We start from the raw sequence: 23,484 nt of genomic DNA, 5'->3' as shown, positions 1-23,484 counted from the left end.
TGGTCTGGTCCTTTAATGTACATTTGGCCTTATAAGATAAAATAACAGTAACTCCAACCATTGCTGCTCTGTAAGTCTGGATAGGTGAAACTTTTTTTTTTTTTTTATCATTTAATGACCGCTCACATTTCTCTTACGACCCAGAGGGTGGTCGTGAACCCTACGTTGAGAACCACTGCCTAATAAGAAATGCTGTAACTGCTCCATGTGAACACCCGATGACCGCCAGATGCCGCTGTTATCTCTGGTCTGTGGAGACCATAGAGATAAATGCTGATTAACAGCTCTCCTTGTCCCGCCTACTTCACTCCACTGACCAATCAGAGACTACGTTGCTTTGTTGTCGTACGTGTGCTGACAGCGGAACTGAACAATCGAGGAGGCTATCTACCATAAACCAACACAACAAGGTAATTTTCAACCCACAAATCCTCATTTAGCCACTTTTGTACAAACAAATCCGTATATTTCTCATTTTCTGGTTATCTGCGCAGTTTGGCGGCATGATTTAAACCACGACAAAGGCTTAGAATGAACTGAGGCCTAACGTCAACGGTGAAGTGAAGCCTTGCGGTTGGTTAGCCATTAGCAGCCGGGCTAGCATGACACATTGAGCTTAAAGAATAGCTAACACAAATGTAAACGAGAACGGTCAGTGTAAAAGCAACGACGTACCTGTAACCACAGCTTTGTTTCGCACGTTTGCTACGTAATCTGTTACATTCATTAATTTGCTGGAGTTGGAAAGGTTATTAGCCTCAGAGTCAGGTGGTGGTGTAGCTGTGCAGCTAACGTTAATACACGAGCAAGGAGTTTGACTAAGAGATCCTTACTTTAACCAATCTGTATGTGACGTATCTTAAAACGAAGCTTTATATTTTGGTTCATTATATTTATTTCAAACAACTTTGACTGTGAGATACTGGAACAGTAAATTGCTGTATGTTGATATAAATTTGTGCATTATTAACCCGTATGTTTTCTGATGTAGTGTACTTGACTACATTTATACTTTAGAAATGTTTATGACTCAGACTTGGAAAGGAAATTGTGTCGGACAAGAGATAAAGATGATTATCTTATTTGTGTTATTTTGTTCATCAGTGCTGAAATGATTATTGCACTAGGAAGTTAGTCAGTTCTGGTTGTCATTTCTAATAGAAACCATGATAAAAAAATAAATAAATCTACAGATTCCTCTAGAAACTGAAAGCAATTTAGATTTGATTTAGGGTCTTGGACTTTTTATTAGACCCAACAAACTATTTTATTATGTTACTTGATCTTTGGGAAATTTTTCTAACAGATTAATTACATAACAGAAAATATAACCGACACATTAAAGATTATAGTCCCAAATTCTTAAATTGTAAATGTTATAAATTAGTTTCTCAGTCTTTTGTGTCATAACACGCACGTCTTACATCAGTGGGCAGTGGCATTGGGAGTAATGTTCTCCTTTCAAACATCAAAACAAACAACAAATATAATTGTCTGAGTCTTACACTCTTCTAACCCCAAGGGGACTCACTGAGCTAAGATTTGTTTAGTTTTAGAAACGAGGGTTGTTCCGATTGAAAAGGGGTGATCAATATTTAAAATGATTTCATCAAATCAGATTTAGCACGTTGCCAAGGCTGATCTTTTGTATTTGTTAACCTATACCTACCTATATATACTAACCCCACAGAACTACTTATGAAGATATGTAAGTTTGTTAACTGGTTATTTTGTTAAAAGCATCCAGCAAGTGTGTTTTTTGTGATAAGAGCCGTTGTACTTACAGTTTCTTTTGCACAATAAAGAATGCTCTACTGTTGTGCTTAAAATGATGAGAAAATCTTGGAAAGGCATGGAGGCAGAGATATTCAACTGTCAAGCATATAGGCCTGGATTTTGATGTTTATTGAACTTAGTTGCACAGTGCAAACATGAGCTAGGAGAATACAAGTAGGATACAAAAACAAAACTTTTTTTCACCAGGAGAGATTTTGTATATTAACAAAGCATGGACCGAATCAGGGATCTGATCAGACGAAACTCAATATGAAGTATTGTTGGCCCCGAAACAATCCCAAACCTTAATGAATAAAAGAAAAAAACTCTTCACCTGCGACTTCCCAATAAGCTCACAATATTCATCTTACCTGTTTTTCTGAGCTTTAAGATTCTTTAAGTCAACGTATATATTCTGTATCCAGTCTGCTCTTCACTGAAGCTGTGAATGTTATGGCTGCATCAGTCATCACCTGGGTTCAAATACTGTTCTGATCTCTCAAAAGACGGGGTTCACGGCATCAGACTGAGATTACACAATACATTTAGGTTGAAGGTGGCTATGGGAAAGATTTATGGACTATGGACTAATGCTACTTGTCCTAACAATAAAAGTAATAAAAATGGCAAAACAAATCAAATGTAAAATGTTTTGAAGAGGGCTTGTGGTGCCTGGCATATAGGGTTTGTTGTTCACATTATATAATACAAAATTAAAAGGAAATTAGAATAATAGACTACATAAATGTGAAGATGGTAGAGTAATGATGTATTGTTAACCAAGAAGATTTGTTGCAACATACAGCAAAGCACCCATGTTCAGTTTGTAATTCTTGAAATGTATTATTTTTCAGTTGTATTTGGATTTATTTTTATATATCTGAATTTTGTATGTAACAACTGCATCTTACATATTGAGCGAGCCATCTCTCATCGTTATGCAGACAATTCTGCCCTTCTTTTAAATTCAGTAGAAGTATACAGATGGATCAGTCCAGCCTCAGGTTCACTGTTTCTGAAACACAGTGTAGGTTCATTTGTCAGGTTTCCTTGGACCACATTGACAGTGGTCCACGGGGACAACATATGGAAGATGTGTACATGTGCATCTAAATGCTTCACCTTTATGGTGCTATAATATATCTGTGTCATCGGCACTGGCTGAGAATAATGAATTAGTATCAGACAAGTGTTAGTACAGCAGAGAGTCTGGATACCCAGACACTCTGTTGCATTAATTTTAGGAAGCAGCCTTAGGTAATGAAGCTAGTCTGATGCAACTGCAATAATTTTATCATGCATCTGTAATGCTAACTTGCCTTGTGTGCCACGATGTGTCTACTGAGATCAAGCTCGTAAAATAATCCATCAAAGTCAATTGAATGTCTCCACACACTGAGACTTTGAATTGTACACAAGTAATATAAAACTGACATCCAGTTGTGTTGTTTTTTTTTTTTATTTAGTTAATAGCACAAAGTACGTAAAGCAAAGAGGTATTACATCCGAGGAGGGTTCTCTCTATGCGTTTGTTTCTGGGATGCACTTTCTCGATTCTAAATATCTGCTTGAGGCACAGACAGATTCATGTCACTACTTGGATAATTATTCTGGCGTTGCCTTCAGCCCAAAGTGCATTTGCATCGTGTTTCTGTGCAGGGAATGGATTGATGAATATACATGCCCTGCTTCGCATTCATTACACTTGTTGCCCACATTCGTGTTACTAATGCAGCTACTCTTTCCCTGTCTGAGTAGCTCTCCGGGTAGTTTTAGGGTTAAGTTCATTTGTCAAGAGTGCATTGTTGTTAGACGTTAAATTAAGGGAGAATTGTTCATTTGCATAGATGTCCTTTCATCAGGCAACACGTGGATTTGTTTTAAGGGGACATAATAAGCTTTGGAGTCATAGTTCTTATTAATAGAGCACTGTTATCCTTATTAGAGTATTTTTGGCAGATTTTGACTTGATGTCCCTTGGCTGCATTAATAAAGTGGCAGAGCTAAGGCAATAAGGGGTTATTTCCTTGATTTTTATGTTAATTGCTGTGCTGTGGATCTGCATCTCTGTAGTCCTCTTGCCCAACCTGCTAACTGTGTCTCTGTTACCTGTATCCTCTCGCCTCAGATGGAGGTGGAGCAGCTCCTGTCTCTGTCAGGCTCGGCACTGGCCCAGGCTGTCAGCTCTCTGCTGGAGACCCCAGGCCTCTACGTTTTCTCTGACATCCTGGAGCTACCTAATGTCAGAGAGGTAAACACACTCTCGCACTTCATCTACTCCACAGTCTTTGTCCTTTGGGATCTTGTGAGACTTATCATCTTATCTTCAACATTTAATCTTGTTAATGTTGCCAAGACACATCTGATCAACCAAACCACATTCAGACAAGTCAGCGGTGCATGTTAATGTAGCATCGGCACAAGTGTGTTTCCTGACCACACAGCACCACATTTATTATCTACGTAAGCAGAAAAGTGCATACATTTGTGCTCCCATTGATCAAAGTCCCAATCAACACACATTGTATCGTACGCAGGATAACATATTATTTATGTTATATGTTAAACTTGCATGTCAATACACAATTAACTACTTATTTTGCAAGTGAAACTGCGTATAGGGGAGTATTTGCAGAGAATATTTATTAAGAATTTCAGACACTTTTAGGAGCTATACAATCAAATTGCATTTGTCCTTATGTATTAAAGGACTGTATCGAGGTCTGTGCAACTAAAATGGAAACAAGCACCACTTCAGTTAATAATTGCAGAGGACATTGTGTCAGATATTTAACGTCTGAGAAAAGCGGGTATAAAAACTGCAACGCTGTTTTTATCAAATACATAAAACAGAGAAACAAGCAGAGTTGAAACGGAGAATGAGCAATGCAGTAAGGATAAAGTGAGATCTGTTAGTGGTTGAGACAATAGGCAAATTAAAAATTACCGTCATAAGGTTACCTTAGACAAAAGAGCAACTGCCTTTTAATGTAGCACAAGGCTTTACCTCTCTGCTCTTCTCAGTGGTTTTCTGCTTGTATAGGTGTTTATCTGTTTTTATTTATTTATTTTTTGGCTAATAATTTTTTTTTCCCTCACACAAAGCTTTCCTCTTGCAGGACAAAGAAACGCTTGCATTTCCAAACGTGTCCTCTTTTCAAACAGTATTTGTGGTTCAGCAGCACAGAACATTTTCTTTTGCTCTTGGCTGCTCTCCAGACATGCATAACTCTTGTCAAATCAGTGTGGTAATTATAGAAGCCAGATGAACTGCAGCTAGGCCCATTAACATCTTCAGACTTGGTAAACACCCAGCTAAACTGACAAAATGCAGTGACGCAGTTTTTTTTTTCCACCTCTGAAGGAAATTTTTGCTAAATATAATAGATATCCACTAGGGTGTTTAGGATGACAGACGAAACTATTTAAAATGGAAAGAAATAAAATTGCTTTAATAGAACAGAGATAATGAAACTCGGTTGATTTCATTTACTTTGTTATTTGAATATTGAGCAAGGAGCTACAATCTAATCAAGAGAGATTCAGACAATCATCAGGGATAGATTTAATGTTAGTTATGAATGCAGTCCTGCTCAGATTAATCCAGGTATATTTGAATTTACATTAAGCAATCAGCTCTTTGCCTGGTCTTCCTTATTTTTACTGACTCACAGTGAGACCTCTCTTTAGAGTTGCTCACTGGGCATAGATAAGACGCAGTTGCATAGTTCTTGGTTAGTCTCTCATTATTTTCTGCCACATCATTTGCTATTTTCATCTTCCCTCTGAACCACAGCTGGAGAATGGCCCTCATGCACCAGTGTACCAGCTCCTGAACCTCTTTGCCTATGGAACCTACTGCGACTACAAAGGTATTGCAGTGACAGCATAATGTAAATAAGTAATATGGTGGCCCTGCAACTCGTTTATTATGAGCTGCATTTCTTTGCTGCAAGGTAGGCACCTTGACACACAGTCTTTAAACACCCTCACCTGACACACTGCCAGCAGGTTATTCACAGATAAAACTACTGGAATGCCTTCGTCTGTTTGGGTGACTTTTCTGTGTAGCAGAGTAACTTGTGTAAATGGACAGTAAACATGTTTTTTGTGCCTTCATGTGATCTCTGCGTAATGCGTCAGGACCTTTCAACAAGAACGATGATCACAAGATAACAAGAATGATAATTATGTCTAATTTTATGCTGAATATCAACCAATAGCCTGTGTAGGGTAGTCTACACCTTTTAAATGTCTCGTTAGGGCACCACCTCCTGTTATCGTAGGAAGAACACGGTTTAAATCAGTTTATCAGTCTCAGTTCAATAATTTGCATATCTGAAGGAGTGAATCCTTTACTACAATTTGTACCAGTCATTCTCTGCCGTAAAATAACATCACAAACAACTTCTTAAGTGTGAACAAATATTTATTTAATAAAGTGACAACTATGAATAAATGAGGGACTAATAGAATATAGGAGTGTAATCAAATGAACGAATATAATAAGGTATGAAATAATTTCTGGAGCGATGGTGAGAGATGGAGATGTTTAAGTCCTAAACTAAAGGGAATGGATTTTATACCTAATCTAATTAATCTTCTCTAAAAGATGTTAGTAGGGAGTTTCAAAGTAGTGACACCAACTCTTTGTCTTAAGCGGTAGGAACGATTCAGCCTACTTTTCCGTAGAGTCTTCTCGGCGTCGGTGATGGCGGAGCGTCGGTGTGACGAGGTGGTCAGTGACGAAACGGCACAGCTGATGCAGGTCTCTCTGGGACCGGTAGATAGGACTTGTTGCTTGGTCTGCAACTCCAACACCCAGCTTTGCTTGAGAGCGTTGTAGGTGTTCAGTCAAAGGCAGATGACACTTGGCAATGTCTTTGTGTTTGAAGAAAGAAGTCGGATCGTCACGTCTTCTTGATGTCGTTGCTATGGCAACAGCTTCTTGATTTCTTGATCCGTCGAAGAGATTGGGTCTTTCTCTGATATCCCAGCTGACTACGCTGGCTAACTTATAAACGATGTTGGTTAGTACTTCGGTTCGTAGAGTATAAAATGAATAAAGCTAGAAAAATATTTAAGTCACTATAAAAATCGTACGTCGGGAAAAACATCCGACGAGAAACAAAAAGAGCTTGAAAAGGACCGTATTGTCAATATTCAAGTTGTTCTTAAAGTTACTAAGTATAAACGTGTACGTAAAGTGGAAAGTGCAAAAGTCCGGAGAAAGTGCAAAGAAGTCTGAAAGTATAAAAGTCCGGAGAAAGAGCGGCGGAAAGAGCCAAAGTATAAAAGTCCTAAAGGTGCAGAGAAATGGGAGCGTCTCTCTGGTTTTATGAGTTAATTATTCAGGGCGTGTTTTGGATCGGGTTTCCAGAATCTTCGCGCGGAAAGAGAAGAGAACGCCTTCTCCTTTGTTTCGAGATGTCTTATTGCCTGATCTTCTTAACCTATTTTATATTACTAAATTGAATCATTCCATCACCCATCATGACTCGTTAGCAATGTTTTTCGTATGCGACAACACTCAACATTACAACATGACAAGATGAATGACTACATCAAAGTAACTCAAAAGCATCAATAAATTAATAAACTCAAGTTCTCTTTACATTGACATTTTGCTAATAATAAAAGGTCGGGGTTTCTAAAATAACAATTCCAACAGTTATGATTTCAACTAATAGCTACTATTAGTATAAGAACATATCTAAGGTTCAACATTATTTAACTTCAACAATTGATTAAAAGAGAGAAAATACTTTTAAAGATAGCCACTTGATGGCAATGTTGATCCAGCCTTACTGTGACAAATTATGTGAATTTGGGCTAGCATTATCGTACAATGATCAAAATCGTCTCATTGTGATCGTAAGCACTTCCTGAACAATAATATATAACTTACCAGGTTATTACATTTTCAATAGTCATATTATAAAACTTAGGTGCTTTTCAGAGGAAAATGCATATCAGAGTCTGGTTCTGGGGAAAGAAAGTTATTTACGACCGGCTTATCAGTGTTTCGCTCTCTTGGTCATTCCAAGAGAGGGGGGGCAAAACCTGTTAAAATGGTATGTTTGCATTCGTCTCTAAAAAAGAAAATTAGTACATCACAAGTTTAAAACATAATTGAACATCACATTAAGGCTTCTAGACTTTGTCCTTCGAATCCAAAAAGGTGAGTCTTTCATTAAGATCCCCCTTTAATTCCTGGGATCGTATTGATGTCTCCTCAAGTGAAAAGAGGAAGATTAGAAGAAGAAAGAGGGTGTGAAATTCCAGAGAACTGTAAATCTGTCCCCTTGTGGCTCAGATGACGTCCAGAGCATCAGGGAGGTCCGATAGCGCGGGCCTGTACCACGTTCGGACATGGCACCTTTATGGCTGAGGTGAAAAAGGTTGATCTGTTAGGAGAGTTCTTCTGCAAAACAACTCCGTAAATTTAAATTCCAGAGAGGGGAAGAATTGAGAGGACCACAGGTTCCTACATATCCCCCACTCGATTCGAATGATCGCTGTCCAGGGATCTTTCGGATCGACAAGATGGGACCTGTTGTCATCGAAGGGACGTTGACTTGATAACCGCCTTTAAGACCAGAGTTGGTGTTTTTATTTTATTTTAATTTTTTTGGAAAATATCAGTGGAAAGGGATCTAGTACAGGGTCACTATCTAGTCCTAACTGAATTTCTGAATCACTTGGTTATCTAGGATGCTAGCTCTAGGATATCAGGGAATAGCTTGTTTGGCACTAGGGATAGAGGAATAAGATATGGGGAAATCTTACTAATGGCTAGGCTGTCCATTGAGGATCTCTCGCAACATATCTGTCATTAGCATGCTAACCAGTTGTGTATGAGCATAGTCAACAGACACTATTAAGAAAATAGAGACTATCGCATGGATAGTCTTGCTCAAGGCTTCACTATGAGCATTAACCACCAGAATGGTGCTCTTCAATGATTCTATTACAGTTGCAACTCGTTTCGTTGTCTGTACATTTGTGCTCTTATGTCTGCAATCGGAAATAATTCCAATGAACCATTTAGGTCTCTCAACATACCCATTCAGTTTTGATTGTGTGACAGTGAACTTCTGCAACCACAGCGACATGAGTTGTGTCTACTTCAGCATGTTCTATAATTTCCCTGGTCCATTTCTTACCAGCCCAGCTGGTCAGATCAGTGGTTGTAGGAAAGTTTTTCCTACATACCTTGCGAGAATTCAACTTAACAAATAAAATTTTGGGTGTGCAGTCGATAATTGGTGATCAGCCAAATCATCTTTATGAAAAGAACACACATGGTTAGGGTTCTGTTAAATGTATAGAGTTGAGCCCAAAAGGGAACTATGTTGTGTGAGGTGTTTGACCCCCACTTGTAGCTAATTGATTATGTCGATTTTAACTTGGAAAGTAAATCGAGTTTGGTGGATTAGGATAGGACACCTATCTTACAGTTAATTTTAGTAGTTTACGTTAACAGCAATCTTATTTGTTTTTTTCACTATCGATTGGCACTCTTGGGTGTTTTAAATGTTTCTTATCGTTTATGACATAATTAGGACGTTGGAGTCCCCGACAAGTCCCATGGGGTTTTTGTGTGGTTTAATTTGGTTGCGATTAACCCATTTGAAGATTGGCTCTTTTTGACCTTTGCTAACCTTGTTTTGGTACACGGCGGAAGAGACTTGGTCCCCCACTTGTAATTTGTTATGGAACGCTTTTTGGTTGTTACAGGCCTTGTGTCCTTCTGCGCTCTTGTCCAAGTTTTTCTGGGCAAAGGCGAAGGTGGCTTTGAGGTGAGCATTTAGGTCGGTCATATACTGGTGGGTTGTATATGCCGTTGCAATGTTGGCCTCGTCTGGCTGGTAGAGCAGGTGCTGTGGAAGCATCATCTGTCTATCAGTTGTCATTTCAAAAGGTGAGAACCCTGTCACTCTGTGTGGGGTTGCTCTGATTCTTTTGTGGCCTGCGCATGGAGAGTCAAGGGCATGCATTGGCATTACCCCCCTGTGGCTCTGAGGCACCACGAACTCAGGAGAAGTGAGTGCGTCGGAGACATGGACGAGAAGGCCCTTGATGATTCGAGGAGCATAGACAATTGGGGTGGGAGGGTGGGCAAAACATCCAGTGTCAAGTGTGCAGGGATACCCGTCAGGGGCACCTGTTTTGGCCAAAGTATCTGGCAGGTCATTGAGCTCTTTGTTTTTGAACGGTCTTCTGTGGTGTATAGACACGTCCTTTGTTTTAGCAGGTATGTGCGGGTGGCATTCGTTGGCCACCTGGCTCGCTTCATGAATTGTTTGTCTTGATTTCATGTCATCATGGTCAGGAAGGGTGGTTTCACCTCGTAGTCCTGTCTGAGACCATGGAATGTGCTTGATCGTGTCCACTTGAGCAGTAAGTCTGACAAGTACATCACTGCCAATGTGGACAGAGTGTGGTAGGTCAGGAACGACCAGAAAAAGATGATTCAGCTCCCTGTGGTTCCATATCACCTTTAAGGTGCAGATCCCGTCGGCGGTCGCTATCGCCTGAGGTGTGGGATCTAAAGGGAAGCGGAAAGATTTCTTCACAAACGGAAGATTTGGATTTGTCCGTGACAAGGACTTATACAGCTCTCGGCTGATGGCTGATTTATCAGTCCAGGGGGTCAAGATCACATCGTTGACATCAGCATCTTCAAGTTTGATGCCTTTTACTACCTGAGGGTTGTAGTTGTGTGCTTCAAGAGAACTGGTCAACGTGCACAAGAAAGTGTCTCTCTGAGACAGAAGTTCTTCTTTGGGCCACAAGGGTGGTGGCTGGATGTTGTTCGTTTCTTCTGACACTTCATCAACCTTGGTTGGTTGTCTTTTGTCAGGTAGGTTGTCACTTGTCAAGGTCCTTGTCTCAAGGGTGTAGCACTGAGCTGCAGTGGCATGGGAAAGAGAAATAGGCAGAGGTCGGCGAACCTGTGCCCAGATCTTCAAACGCTTGAAGTCAATCAATGGCTCAAATCGGTTAAGGAGGTCTTTTCCGATTAGAAGAGGAATGGTGTCAAGGGGAGACACATACACGGGGTGGACAAGGCTCATTGGTCCAATAGTGAAGTTAATCACTGCCATGGCCTTCAAGACGGTGCTTGTGGAAGAATATGGTTGAGCGTCAAGAGAACAGCTCTGCAATTTCAAGTTCTTGTTGGATTGGTGTGTTACCATTTGCAACTTGTCGAAAAGTGTTGATGACATCAGGGTGATATCTGCACCAGTGTCAAGGAGTGCTTCATGTTCAAGCTCGTTTTCAAGTGTAGTAGGCAAGTAGAATTTTCGAGCGATTCCTTTTTCTGTGAGGTGGCACAAGAACTGTTGGAAAGGTGGCTCACCTTGAGTGATCAAAGAGTCCTCCTTGAATGGTTCTTCTTTTGAGTCCGACTGGACTACCAGAAGTGCACAAGGAGGGGTTGTTTTCTTTCTTCCTGCGTCTGATTGTTCATGCGCAGTGGTTGAGAGTGTTGGGGCCTGATTCTGAGGCAGCTGGTCAGTTTCTTCGGGGCCCAAGTAGACTTCTTCCACAACAACGTTTGGTTGGTCGTATGGATTCTTCTGAGGAGAAGGTTTTGGATTTGCTGAAGCTATAGAAAAGACGTCGACCTTCTTTTCTTCCTTGAATATATTTTCAATCATTTGCCTGATGGCTTCAAGATCTTTCTTGGTCAGACCTGATTGATTATACTTACCGTCAGTGCTGTTTCTCTTTTGTTGGCTAGTTCGCCTGTTCTGATCTGTCGCTTCCTCATCAGAGGAGCTCTGATCATGATGTTCCTGGTCCCTAAAGGGAGTGTTTCGAAAGTCACGTTGATCATGTCCTCTATTAGCACGAGGTTGGCGGTCCTTCCACTGGTTACGTGGGGGCCTGTCTCGGCGGAAATCAGGAGGCTTCCGCTTTCTCTCAAAGCGTGGTTGGTTCTGACCTCTGTCAGACCAGGATGACTGTGAATGCCAGCGGCCTTGCTTCTTTTGTTGAAAGGAAGGATATGGCCTGGTGACAGGTTGACATGGTTCAGCAGGATTCGTGGTGGGCTGCGAAGGTGCTCTCTTCGGAGCTCCTTCTAACTCCAAGGGAATTGACCTGGTGTTGATACTCAGGATGTGGGGTTCTGATGGTTTCCCCATGGTTTCTTTTTGTTTTGCAAACCCTTTCATGGCTAGTTCACGCAGTTGGCGACTAGTGAGGGTTTTTGGACATGCCATGACTCCGAGGTGATGGCTAGTTGAGGGATGGAGGTTTTGCACGAACACAGATTTGAAGTGCATTTCTTCTTCCATCTGTATGTCGTTTCTGGAACCAAAATAGGCTTCGTGGAGCCGCTGATAGTATTCTTGTGGAGATTCTTGTCTTCCTTGTTTGACAGCTAGAGCAGCTGCAAGACCTGTCTGTGGCGTGTAGCCAGAGAATTCCTCTTTTAGTACCTCGCAGAGGCTTCCATATCTTTCCTTGTTATGGTGAGGTTGTCGCTCGATGAATCTGCTAACTTGATGGCTTGAGGTTACCTTGATTAGGTAGATCCTGTCATCAGTTGTAGCATTTGGGAATTTCCTCAAATAGAACTCTATGTCTTTGAGGTAAGCATCAGTGTCATGAGTTTCACCAGCTTTGGGCTCAAAGCGGGTTATGTTGCGGGCAATCTTATCCAGGTCTCTGTCGGAAGGACCTTGTGAATGATAAGTGTCCAAAGATGAGTGAGGTTTGGGGGACAAGGTCTCCCTAAATTGGTCAGGTATAGCTGCGCTAACCCGAGTATGAAGGTTGAGAGCAGGGGGCGGCGGAGGATGAGGAGGGGGACGGTCTCCCTGAGTGTACCTGTGGTGCGTTGCACCCAAAGCTTCTCCTTGGTGTAGGCCTAACTCAAGGGAGTATTCTAACTCTCTTTTAACCTCTTCCAGCTCTGATTCTGTCCTTGCTTGTTGTCGTCGGGATTCTCTAGCATTGTCCCGGACTTCTTCTAGTTCCTGTTGTAAATGGAGGAAGCGATTTTTCTCAAATTCTCTAGCTCGGTCGTGGACTTTGAGCTTAATCTTTAGGTCTTTTATTTCATTTAGTGCGTCTTTAAGACAATTGTCAGAATGGATGAGAAGTTTACTCAACTCTTGAATCTGATCTTTTGTTTCCGCTAGCTCCTGCTCGCGGTATTGGAGGATTTGTTTGAGTCTAGTATTCCTACTTTCAAACTCTGTACCTTCGTCGTCCGACGATTTATTATCTACCCCCCTTTTGGTGTTACATTGAGACTCTAAGTCATTTTTGCGTTCCTTTGCCGCAGTTAAAGACTGTTTAGTCTCATCAAGTTGTCTTTTGAGGGCTTTATTATCTTGTTGCTGGGCCCTAATTTTAGTTTGGCTTTGTTCCAACAACTTTGCTGACTGTTTAAGTTGCGCTGCCATGACAATAGCCATGCTTCCTAACATTTTAGTTAGATCTTTATCTTTAAGTTTTTCAGTTAAAGCTTGGCACACGAGCACAGACATTATTTCTTCTAGATCAGAGGGCTTTGTTTCCTGGATCTGATTTACATATCCAGGCATCAATTTGCTAGTCAGATCGATCAATGCTGAATCTAGGCTCTCGGAGGGATTTCCTAAACTGGAGGGAAAGGATCCGGTTGGGTCCTCCATGATTAGTTGTGGTAATTTTGAAACTTACAGTCAGTAGTACTTTGTGTTTCAGCAGTGAGCAACTCTAGGGTGGAAAAACATGGAAAAATTAAAAAGAACTCGAATGAGTAATTTTAAGAAAATTAGAAAAGTTTAAAAAATTTTTTTTTGATTAATAATTTCTTTTTCCCTTATGGAATAGATTAAGTAATTAAATCTTGATTTAATTTCAAATTCAATTTCAATAGCCTGTGTGTATGTTGACACACAGTGGCTTTAGCCTTTATGAGAATCTGTAAACACAGAATTATATAATGTGTTTAGTTTTTAACAATTTCCAAATAACATTGATAATTTATATATCTTCAAACATGTAATCAAATAAACTTAGTTTAGTAAATTGGATTAATAGTATATCTCAAGGAAGTTTAGTTTTTAGTTTTAGTTTTTAACAAAACCACTAGTTCAATAGTGATAGAGTGAGTTACTTTAGGCTCTGTCTATACAAGCTCAGACCTTCCATGTTTGCAAGTCGAATGCAATTAGTCAAATCAACCACCAGAGGCGGTGTCGTTTATTTTACTCTACAGATGTAGGGAAGTTACGTCTACAAATGTAGGGAAGTTACGTTTTAGGCGTCACGAGGGGGCGTTTTTAGCTCCGCCCACTGAAAGACCGCCCTGTTCAAACAGAATCTGACTCAGTGTCAGTTTGGGCACGACAGGGTTAATTTCTCAGCAGCGAGAAATTCACTTTTCACACAAGAGAAACTCTAGGGCACGGCGGCCTTCTTTAAAGTTTCAACACAAAAAGTTTTCCAGCTCACCTGGACAGACAACCAGCACAGGGTTAATTCAGCTCGTTCACGAGCACAACTTAAGGAGTTTACTCCTCTTTTCACAAATATGCGTGTGGTAAGAATTTCGTTACCACAGCAACAACCCGTCTCATCACTTAAGAGGGGAAAATATAGCCTCTTTCACTGTCTTTAAAACAGCTGTTTTGGGTTAGGTAGCTGATCTAACCAGAAAACACAAGAGGGTCTGAATATGTCAAACTTTCTGGAACCTCGCAGCAAAGTGGACTAATATTCAGGGCGACGATCAGTTTTGGAACTTCGCAACAACTGATAACCCACCAACAGGCCTTTTAAAGAGAGCGTGCTTACAACACTCTAGCATGCAAACAGTTCAGAGTCCTGGAAACTCGCAGCGACTCGACTCAGACATAACGTACGGCGACGTTGTTTCATTAAATATTGCTCAATTTTATCCTTGCAAGGTTTCTTTTACACGTTTAAAGTAAGGTAGTGACTCAATAAAGAAAGCTCATACACAACCGAAGCACAGCGAACAAGCAGCGATGTTGGATCGCTCAGCGGACACAAGATCGGCATTAACTCTTAATTGTCACAGTTGAGTTTTGTCTGTAATATGAAATTACTGCAGAGAAATCAGGTATACGTAGCCTCACGCGGCTGCACCATTAATATGTAGGGTAGTCTACACCTTTTAAATGTCTCGTTAGGGCACCACCTCCTGTTATCGTAGGAAGAACACGGTTTAAATCAGTTTATCAGTCTCAGTTCAATAATTTGCATATCTGAAGGAGTGAATCCTTTACTACAATTTGTACCAGTCATTCTCTGCCGTAAAATAACATCACAAACAACTTCTTAAGTGTGAACAAATATTTATTTAATAAAGTGACAACTATGAATAAATGAGGGACTAATAGAATATAGGAGTGTAATCAAATGAACGAATATAATAAGGTATGAAATAATTTCTGGAGCGATGGTGAGAGATGGAGGTGTTTAAGTCCTAAACTAAAGGGAATGGATTTTATACCTAATCTAATTAATCTTCTCTAAAAGATGTTAGTAGGGAGTTTCAAAGTAGTGACACCAACTCTTTGTCTTAAGCGGTAGGAACGATTCAGCCTACTTTTCCGTAGAGTCTTCTCGGCGTCGGTGATGGCGGAGCGTCGGTGTGACGAGGTGGTCAGTGACGAAACGGCACAGCTGATGCAGGTCTCTCTGGGACCGGTAGATAGGACTTGTTGCTTGGTCTGCAACTCCAACACCCAGCTTTGCTTGAGAGCGTTGTAGGTGTTCAGTCAAAGGCAGATGACACTTGGCAATGTCTTTGTGTTTGAAGAAAGAAGTCGGATCGTCACGTCTTCTTGATGTCGTTGCTATGGCAACAGCTTCTTGATTTCTTGATCCGTCGAAGAGATTGGGTCTTTCTCTGATATCCCAGCTGACTACGCTGGCTAACTTATAAACGATGTTGGTTAGTACTTCGGTTCGTAGAGTATAAAATGAATAAAGCTAGAAAAATATTTAAGTCACTATAAAAATCGTACGTCGGGAAAAACATCCGACGAGAAACAAAAAGAGCTTGAAAAGGACCGTATTGTCAATATTCAAGTTGTTCTTAAAGTTACTAAGTATAAACGTGTACGTAAAGTGGAAAGTGCAAAAGTCCGGAGAAAGTGCAAAGAAGTCTGAAAGTATAAAAGTCCGGAGAAAGAGCGGCGGAAAGAGCCAAAGTATAAAAGTCCTAAAGGTGCAGAGAAATGGGAGCGTCTCTCTGGTTTTATGAGTTAATTATTCAGGGCGTGTTTTGGATCGGGTTTCCAGAATCTTCGCGCGGAAAGAGAAGAGAACGCCTTCTCCTTTGTTTCGAGATGTCTTATTGCCTGATCTTCTTAACCTATTTTATATTACTAAATTGAATCATTCCATCACCCATCATGACTCGTTAGCAATGTTTTTCGTATGCGACAACACTCAACATTACAACATGACAAGATGAATGACTACATCAAAGTAACTCAAAAGCATCAATAAATTAATAAACTCAAGTTCTCTTTACATTGACATTTTGCTAATAATAAAAGGTCGGGGTTTCTAAAATAACAATTCCAACAGTTATGATTTCAACTAATAGCTACTATTAGTATAAGAACATATCTAAGGTTCAACATTATTTAACTTCAACAATTGATTAAAAGAGAGAAAATACTTTTAAAGATAGCCACTTGATGGCAATGTTGATCCAGCCTTACTGTGACAAATTATGTGAATTTGGGCTAGCATTATCGTACAATGATCAAAATCGTCTCATTGTGATCGTAAGCACTTCCTGAACAATAATATATAACTTACCAGGTTATTACATTTTCAATAGTCATATTATAAAACTTAGGTGCTTTTCAGAGGAAAATGCATATCAGAGTCTGGTTCTGGGGAAAGAAAGTTATTTACGACCGGCTTATCAGTGTTTCGCTCTCTTGGTCATTCCAAGAGAGGGGGGGCAAAACCTGTTAAAATGGTATGTTTGCATTCGTCTCTAAAAAAGAAAATTAGTACATCACAAGTTTAAAACATAATTGAACATCACATTAAGGCTTCTAGACTTTGTCCTTCGAATCCAAAAAGGTGAGTCTTTCATTAAGATCCCCCTTTAATTCCTGGGATCGTATTGATGTCTCCTCAAGTGAAAAGAGGAAGATTAGAAGAAGAAAGAGGGTGTGAAATTCCAGAGAACTGTAAATCTGTCCCCTTGTGGCTCAGATGACGTCCAGAGCATCAGGGAGGTCCGATAGCGCGGGCCTGTACCACGTTCGGACATGGCACCTTTATGGCTGAGGTGAAAAAGGTTGATCTGTTAGGAGAGTTCTTCTGCAAAACAACTCCGTAAATTTAAATTCCAGAGAGGGGAAGAATTGAGAGGACCACAGGTTCCTACACCTGGAAAAAGAATGTAGCCTACTTTATTGTTCCCATTCCTTCCGAGCCGTACCGTCGACTCGTGGAGCCATTTTACTTTCATAAAGCTGTGTAGTGGAGCCCTTAGGGGAGCTGTCAGAGCTGCCGTCTCAAGGGGTGTGAGTCCTGTCACCTGCGGAGCAAGTCAGCAGGAGTCACAGTCACTGGAGCCGGACTTCCTCCTGACTCTGTTCTCTGACTGCTTAAACAGCTTCACACTCACCTGTGTGTAATCTTACACTGCAAAGTAATAAAGTGGTGCTTCAATTATACGTGTGACCCTCAGCAAAGTGTCAGCTCTGGAATATTATCCATCGAGTCTCTTATTTTATTCTATATCTTTGTCCCCTGCTTTAGAGAGAGCAGCCTCTCTTCCAGAATTGACCCCAGCGCAGAGGAACAAACTCCGTCATCTGTCCATCATCAGCTTGGCTTCAAACCTCAAGGTATAGGTCCATTATTGTATCTTCTAGTTTTTACATAAAAGTGCAGATGAACTGTAATGTTTTATTGATTTGTTTTTTTCTTTTAAGTCTTGAGAATGAGGAAAATAAAATTCTGCAGTCACCACATTGCTGCAGGCTTCTTAAAGTGGCTGTATTTATATCCGATAAATTAGAAGTAAAACAACAAATAAGCCTCAAGTTCTTCAAGAAAAAGTTATTATTGTTCATGTCATTTTTAGATCTTATACCTACCTCTCCATCTACATGATTAAGTATCACGGCATTTCTTCAGGCACACTCCTTGGCACTTTCCAGCTATACTGCGCCTCTCCTTATGCCCTTTTCTTTCTCTGCACCTGATAAATAATTGATTCATTATTCTCACCAGTGCTGTCCTTTTTTTTTTCCTTTAGCTTAATCTCACTTTCCATTAACATTACTCCTTTCACTCCTGCTCCCTGTTTTTCTCCTTAACATGTCACTGATTTCCCTACATGTGGGCTTGAACTCTCTAATTGCTCAGCGAAGGATTGTTTCATTTCAGACTCCTTTCATTTTCCTCCTGCAGTGACATTTAAACAAATTAGAATTTTAACTGTAACATTTTCGGAGGAAGGAAATTGGCTGTCTGTTTACCTAGACCTTACAAAGGAGAATATTAAAGTCTCCTTATGTCTTTTTTCCCCCCTAAGTGCCTGCCGTACTCATTGCTCCTGCAGCAGCTTGAGCTGAAGAATGTGCGGGAGCTGGAGGACCTGCTGATCGAGGCTGTTTACTGTGACATCATCCAGGGCAAACTGGACCAGAGGAACCAGCAGGTGGAGGTAGACTGCAGCGTGGGTCGGGACCTCGGACCCAACGAGCTCCCCAACATAATCAACACGCTGCAGGAGTGGTCAGTGTCCCACCTATGAGTCTATGCACACACACACTAGATTTATGTCTCAATTATTTGTTTTCCTAACTCAGTCTACCTCCCATCCATACATTTTATTCTTTCTCAGGTGTACAGGATGTGAGGCAGTACTGTGTGGCATCGAGGAGCAGGTGTCGAGGGCAAACCAGTACAGAGAGAGCCAGCTAAAGGTTAAGGTCCAAGTGGAAACCGAGGTTAGTCACACTTACTCAGAAAATCCAGTAAATGTGAAAGAGTGTAAATGTTTTTTGTTGTTGTTGTTGCTCCTGGATAATTTGCATTTCCCCTTTTCCATCTCATCTGTGTTTAATAATAATCAGAACCTTCTATGAATAGTGAATGGTTCCTACTAGCCACATGAAGATCCCTTTCAGTGTGACAAAATCACAGTTGTCCGAACGTCCAACTAAAATGAAACTGATTTGTTTTGGTTGTTGTATGTACACCGATCAGGCATAAAAATAAAACCACTGAAGGTGAAGTAAATAACATTGACCATCTTGTGACAATACAATGTTCTGCTCTGAAACTTCGGGACCTGGCATTCATGTGGATGTTACTTAGACATGTATCACCTGCCTAGACCGGACCAGACACCTCCACCCCACAGCAATGACACACCTTGATGGCAGCAGCCATCCTCAGCAGGACACACACAAAAACGTTTTAAGAACAACTCAAAAAAACAAAACAAAAAAAAACAAACATGAAAAACTGCCAAATAAATACTTTTAAATACTTTTTATTTAGCATTTCCTGGTTTAATGATACTGCCCCCTAGCTTTACATTAATTTGACTGACAACTAGCCTCCGTGCAAGTTTGTTTACTTTCCTTTTGTTGCCTTCAGTGTAACACCAATACACTGCCAGCCTGCCAGTTGCTATCAATCAAACGCACTGACACACCTCTCTATTATTAGTATTCGTACCAGACTTGAACAGTAATTTCACTGCTGATGTGTGATTGCTTCGACAGTCAGTCTGGACTTAGAAAAATCAAGCGGGTCTTCCAAGGTTATGGTCGTCTTTGCCTGAACTTCCCTCTGCATACAAGAGAGCAGCAAGGTTGCAGTCTGTCGAACACAAAAGAGGGAGTCGTGTACTAAATGCACTGGAACCTTGGGAGACCTTTATTTGACTAACTATGAAGCTCATATTAGCTTCAACTAAGCCTCATCTTTTCAACAAACGGTGACAGTAGATTTTGGAAGGGATTGACTGCCAGTATGAACAGGAACAGGTAAAAGCAGGCACAACCTGTTTCACTGACTGTTGTTTATAGTTCTGAGACAGACTGAAAGAACGTTGTCCTCCTCTTTAGAGCTGTATTTTCATTCTCTCGCTCTTTTTCATTTTTATGTTTTCAGGTGTCAAACCTACAGAAGACGTTAAAGGCCAGCGCTGCCTCTCCATCGTCAGGCCCCGCCCCTGCGGGAGCCGCCTCCAATCAGGACGCAGACCAACCGGCGGAGCCACGTGACCCCGCCTCCTCTCAGGAACCTCGACAACCAGGCAAAAAAAGTTCAAAGGTGAAAGGGTGAGTACTGTCACATCACCTTTGTGATTTTGTGGCTACTCAAAGCCGGCAGCCAAATATTGTGTGCACAAATCCAGAACTTTCTTTATAAAAGCAACCACCTGGAGTTTGCAAAGAAATTGCTTTCATTTCTTTCATGGCTAAATGTTTCACATATTGAACACATAAAATATGTTTGGCCATGTAGAATAATAATAATTGACTGAAATGATGTTTTATTCAGAATTGTTGGAGCATTCTTGTGTTGAGGTTGTTTTAGCAAGAAATGTGCATTCATTCCCACAAGCCACAAAACTGGAACAAAAAGCTGGCTGTGGAGGTTTTTTACATTAAGTTTCTTTTATTGATTCTTCTTTTTTTGCTCTGTAAAGTAATTTGTAACTGTGATTTTTGAAAGTTGTTTTATAAATGTGAAATTCCATAGGTATACCCTTGGCACTATAAAGACTACTTCAAACACTAAGTTAAAGCCATTAGTCCAGTGTTCTTGTTGAGAGCGGAAGTTAATTCAGCAGAGAGCCACTATGTTTTCATTTTTTCAATAAACGGTAAAAAGCCAGCTGCTGGTGTAAGTGGTTTGTCTGCGTATGAGTGTGTGTGTGTTTGTGTTTGTGTGTCTCTGCCTGCATGAAGTAGCTTTATTATCAGATGCACATCAGTGTTTTGCAGTGGTACTATAACCCTGCTATCAGGGACTCTTGTTTTTCTGTTCCGCTTCCATCCGGCCCAATTACCGATGGCTAATTTCACATCTGTCCTGGATTGTAAAATGTCACTGGATATACAAATGCCCTGCGTGTTTGTTTCCTGAAAGAACCCTTTCCCCCTCCAGTGATCAGACGAGATGCTTTTCATGTCTGCTGTTTATGTTGTTCTTGCTGCATTGAAAGCAGTGATTATTTCCTAGCTGCCTGTCACATTTTCATGAAGCATAGAGCCCTGTAATTTTCATCACTCAGCAGCTGCTCTTCATTCGAATGAAGATCCACTCAACGTTTAAAAGTCGAAATTAATGATAGCTTAACCTCAATCCTCGAATTAAAAATGGGTTTTGACACCATTTCTTTATAAAGCTATTTAAGGGATGGGACTGATACAGCAGTTATTATTAGAAATAGGTTTGTTGCCAAAATTCCTTTTAGTTTGCTGGAATGGGAAGATTCATTCAAAGGCAAAAACCCTAATGTTAGACATTTTAACACAAAGGCACTTTTGCAGCCAGGTTGCATGAGCAATGTGTTGTTTCAGTAGAGCATGTAAAGCCATTAAATTACTTCTCAAACAAACAAACTCAGTATTCTTTATTGACTGTTTCCTGCCCAGGCTGCGTGGCAGTGGGAAGATCTGGTCCAAGTCCAACTGAGAACAAGAGATTGAGATGTGGCGACAGTGGCACTGATGGACACTCTCACTAATTAACGGACACATGGACATGTTGACGGACAAACGGATACATTAAGCGATGTGACCACTGTTTCACAGACACCCTCCTCACGCACACTTGCTACAGTACAACCAGGAAGCTTCATGGGAACTTTTCTAGTCACCAGATCTCCACTTGATGGATTCAAACACACACTGGCTGACGGGTAAAACAGGTGTGACATCCACTCTTGCAGTTGTTTAAAGCCTAACAGGCGGACTGTCAGTGTAAATACACACACACATAGCACTTGTAACTCATGGAGACAGAGTAGTGTGCAGCAGGAGTCAGTTGCCTTTGTCCAGAAACAGGAATCAGTGTATTTGACGCCTATGTGTGTGTGTGTGTGCATCTTTGTTGATTTAAAATGCTTTCTTTTGGTTTAGATTAATTCTATGTTGCTTTGTATTTTTTTTCTCTGCTGAGTTGAGACATGTATAAAATCAGAATATAAATTGTTGAAAAATAAAATGAAGCCGTGCAACTTGACTGCCTCATTAATGTCACTGTCACTTCTTTTATTAAATGCACTTCAAAGTGCATCTCTGGAGGGTGCACGGCTAAATGTTAACTCGCAGAAGGGGGCTACCCGTTAGGAGGTCAAGCCATTAATTAGGGCATGTCCCCAAAGAGACTAATGTATTATAGAGCTGAGGCTTCCCCTGTGCGTTACCAGCATGACTACACATGCATCCACACGCGCACCGAGCACATTCATATTTCATTTGAGGATGTTTGGCCACGAGCTTCTATTTCAATGTCAAAATTGCCTGTTGAAATTGCCTGCCACCCTTCCTTGTACCTCGATCACCAAGTTAAAATTGCCTTAATCGCACCCGTCCTGTCCTTCTCTCACTCTTGATCCAGTTTTCAAGATGTCATCCTCCATGACATTAATGGCGGCAATTAGCTGACCATCAGCTATAGTGAAAAAGCAGTAGACAGGAAAATTATGACCCTGTTTCATTTAACTCTGCATCTTTCTCAGTCCCCGCCACCCCGCCACCCCGCCACCCCGCTTCCTCCCAACTCCCCTCCTCATCTCTATAAATAGTGGTGTTAATTTCAGTCAGTGTGATCGTCATTGGTTCACATACTTTACCGATCAGAAGTGTGAATTCTAACAGCTGTACACCTCTCAAGGTGTTTTTGAGTGAAAGTGGGGTAGCGGCTGGTGTATACTTAGTTTGGAGAGAAAGTGGCAGATTGGGCCGTGTTGTGTTTTATTATAGCTTTTAGCATGTGAGCACTGACTCTGCATGCTTGAGTTCACACCCAACTTCTACATTAGTTGTTTGTCCGTTGTGGTTACAGATTGCCGCAGTGTCCCCGTGAATGTGTCTCATAACTTGACAACCATTAAAACGCACAAGTGGAAGCCAGCCAATCAATTAGTTTGATTGATCAGTGAAATGCCCGGAGGAGATGGAAACACTAGCTGTTCAGCAGACTGGGGACGAATCTCAACACACTCGAGTGGCATTTTTCTCCCTCTGCCCGCCTCGATTTTATTGACATCTATTTGAAAAACTGCACAGGGGAAATTCTTGCTTAGCATCCTGTTAATCTTTCTAAAGCGAGAGGAATCCGTATGAGGTGAGGAGATAAGGAAAAGCTTCAGAAGCAAGCAGCCGCCTTATTCTTCGCCCCTTTTCAGCTGCTCCTCACTGGTAAAAAACATGATTGGCACATGCAGGACTTTTTCATGCCAGGCCCGTAGTTCAGAATCAATGCAAGGCAGTGGACTAAATGTTCACTTCAGGGGATGAAAGATTAGGATACAGGGGTAGCTATTAAAATGCACAGTGTAAGCTTTATCCTTCCCATAAAGCAATGCGGATTGCACCGCTCCCGGGGGAATTCATTCGGCATGCACAGAAATAAACAGATAGACACAAAGCTAAAACGCCAGTGTTGAGTATTTATTGAACTTCCATGGTACAGAAAGACCACATTTCTACAGGAATGCTACTA

At 40.9% G+C, this 23,484-nt stretch overlaps 1 protein-coding gene across 1 annotated transcript; it reads left to right on the top strand.

Annotated features, from left to right (window-relative positions):
* The first annotated feature begins 103 nt into the window (after window positions 1–103).
* cops7a (COP9 constitutive photomorphogenic homolog subunit 7A) lies at window positions 104–21,999 on the top strand. The gene is made up of 8 exons (XM_084556158.1): window positions 104–410; window positions 3,905–4,027; window positions 5,573–5,648; window positions 17,545–17,633; window positions 18,326–18,528; window positions 18,638–18,743; window positions 19,918–20,087; window positions 21,411–21,999. The coding sequence occupies exons 2-8, from the start codon at window positions 3,905–3,907 to the stop codon at window positions 21,448–21,450; spliced, it is 807 nt and encodes a 268-aa protein (XP_084412284.1). The 5' UTR covers window positions 104–410; the 3' UTR covers window positions 21,451–21,999.
* Window positions 22,000–23,484: the final 1,485 nt, after the last annotated feature.

Source organism: Chelon labrosus (assembly GCF_963514085.1).
Source record: "Chelon labrosus genome assembly, chromosome: 12".
Classification (NCBI taxonomy): domain Eukaryota; kingdom Metazoa; phylum Chordata; class Actinopteri; order Mugiliformes; family Mugilidae; genus Chelon; species Chelon labrosus.
This window is presented reverse-complemented; position numbering and strand designations above follow the sequence as displayed.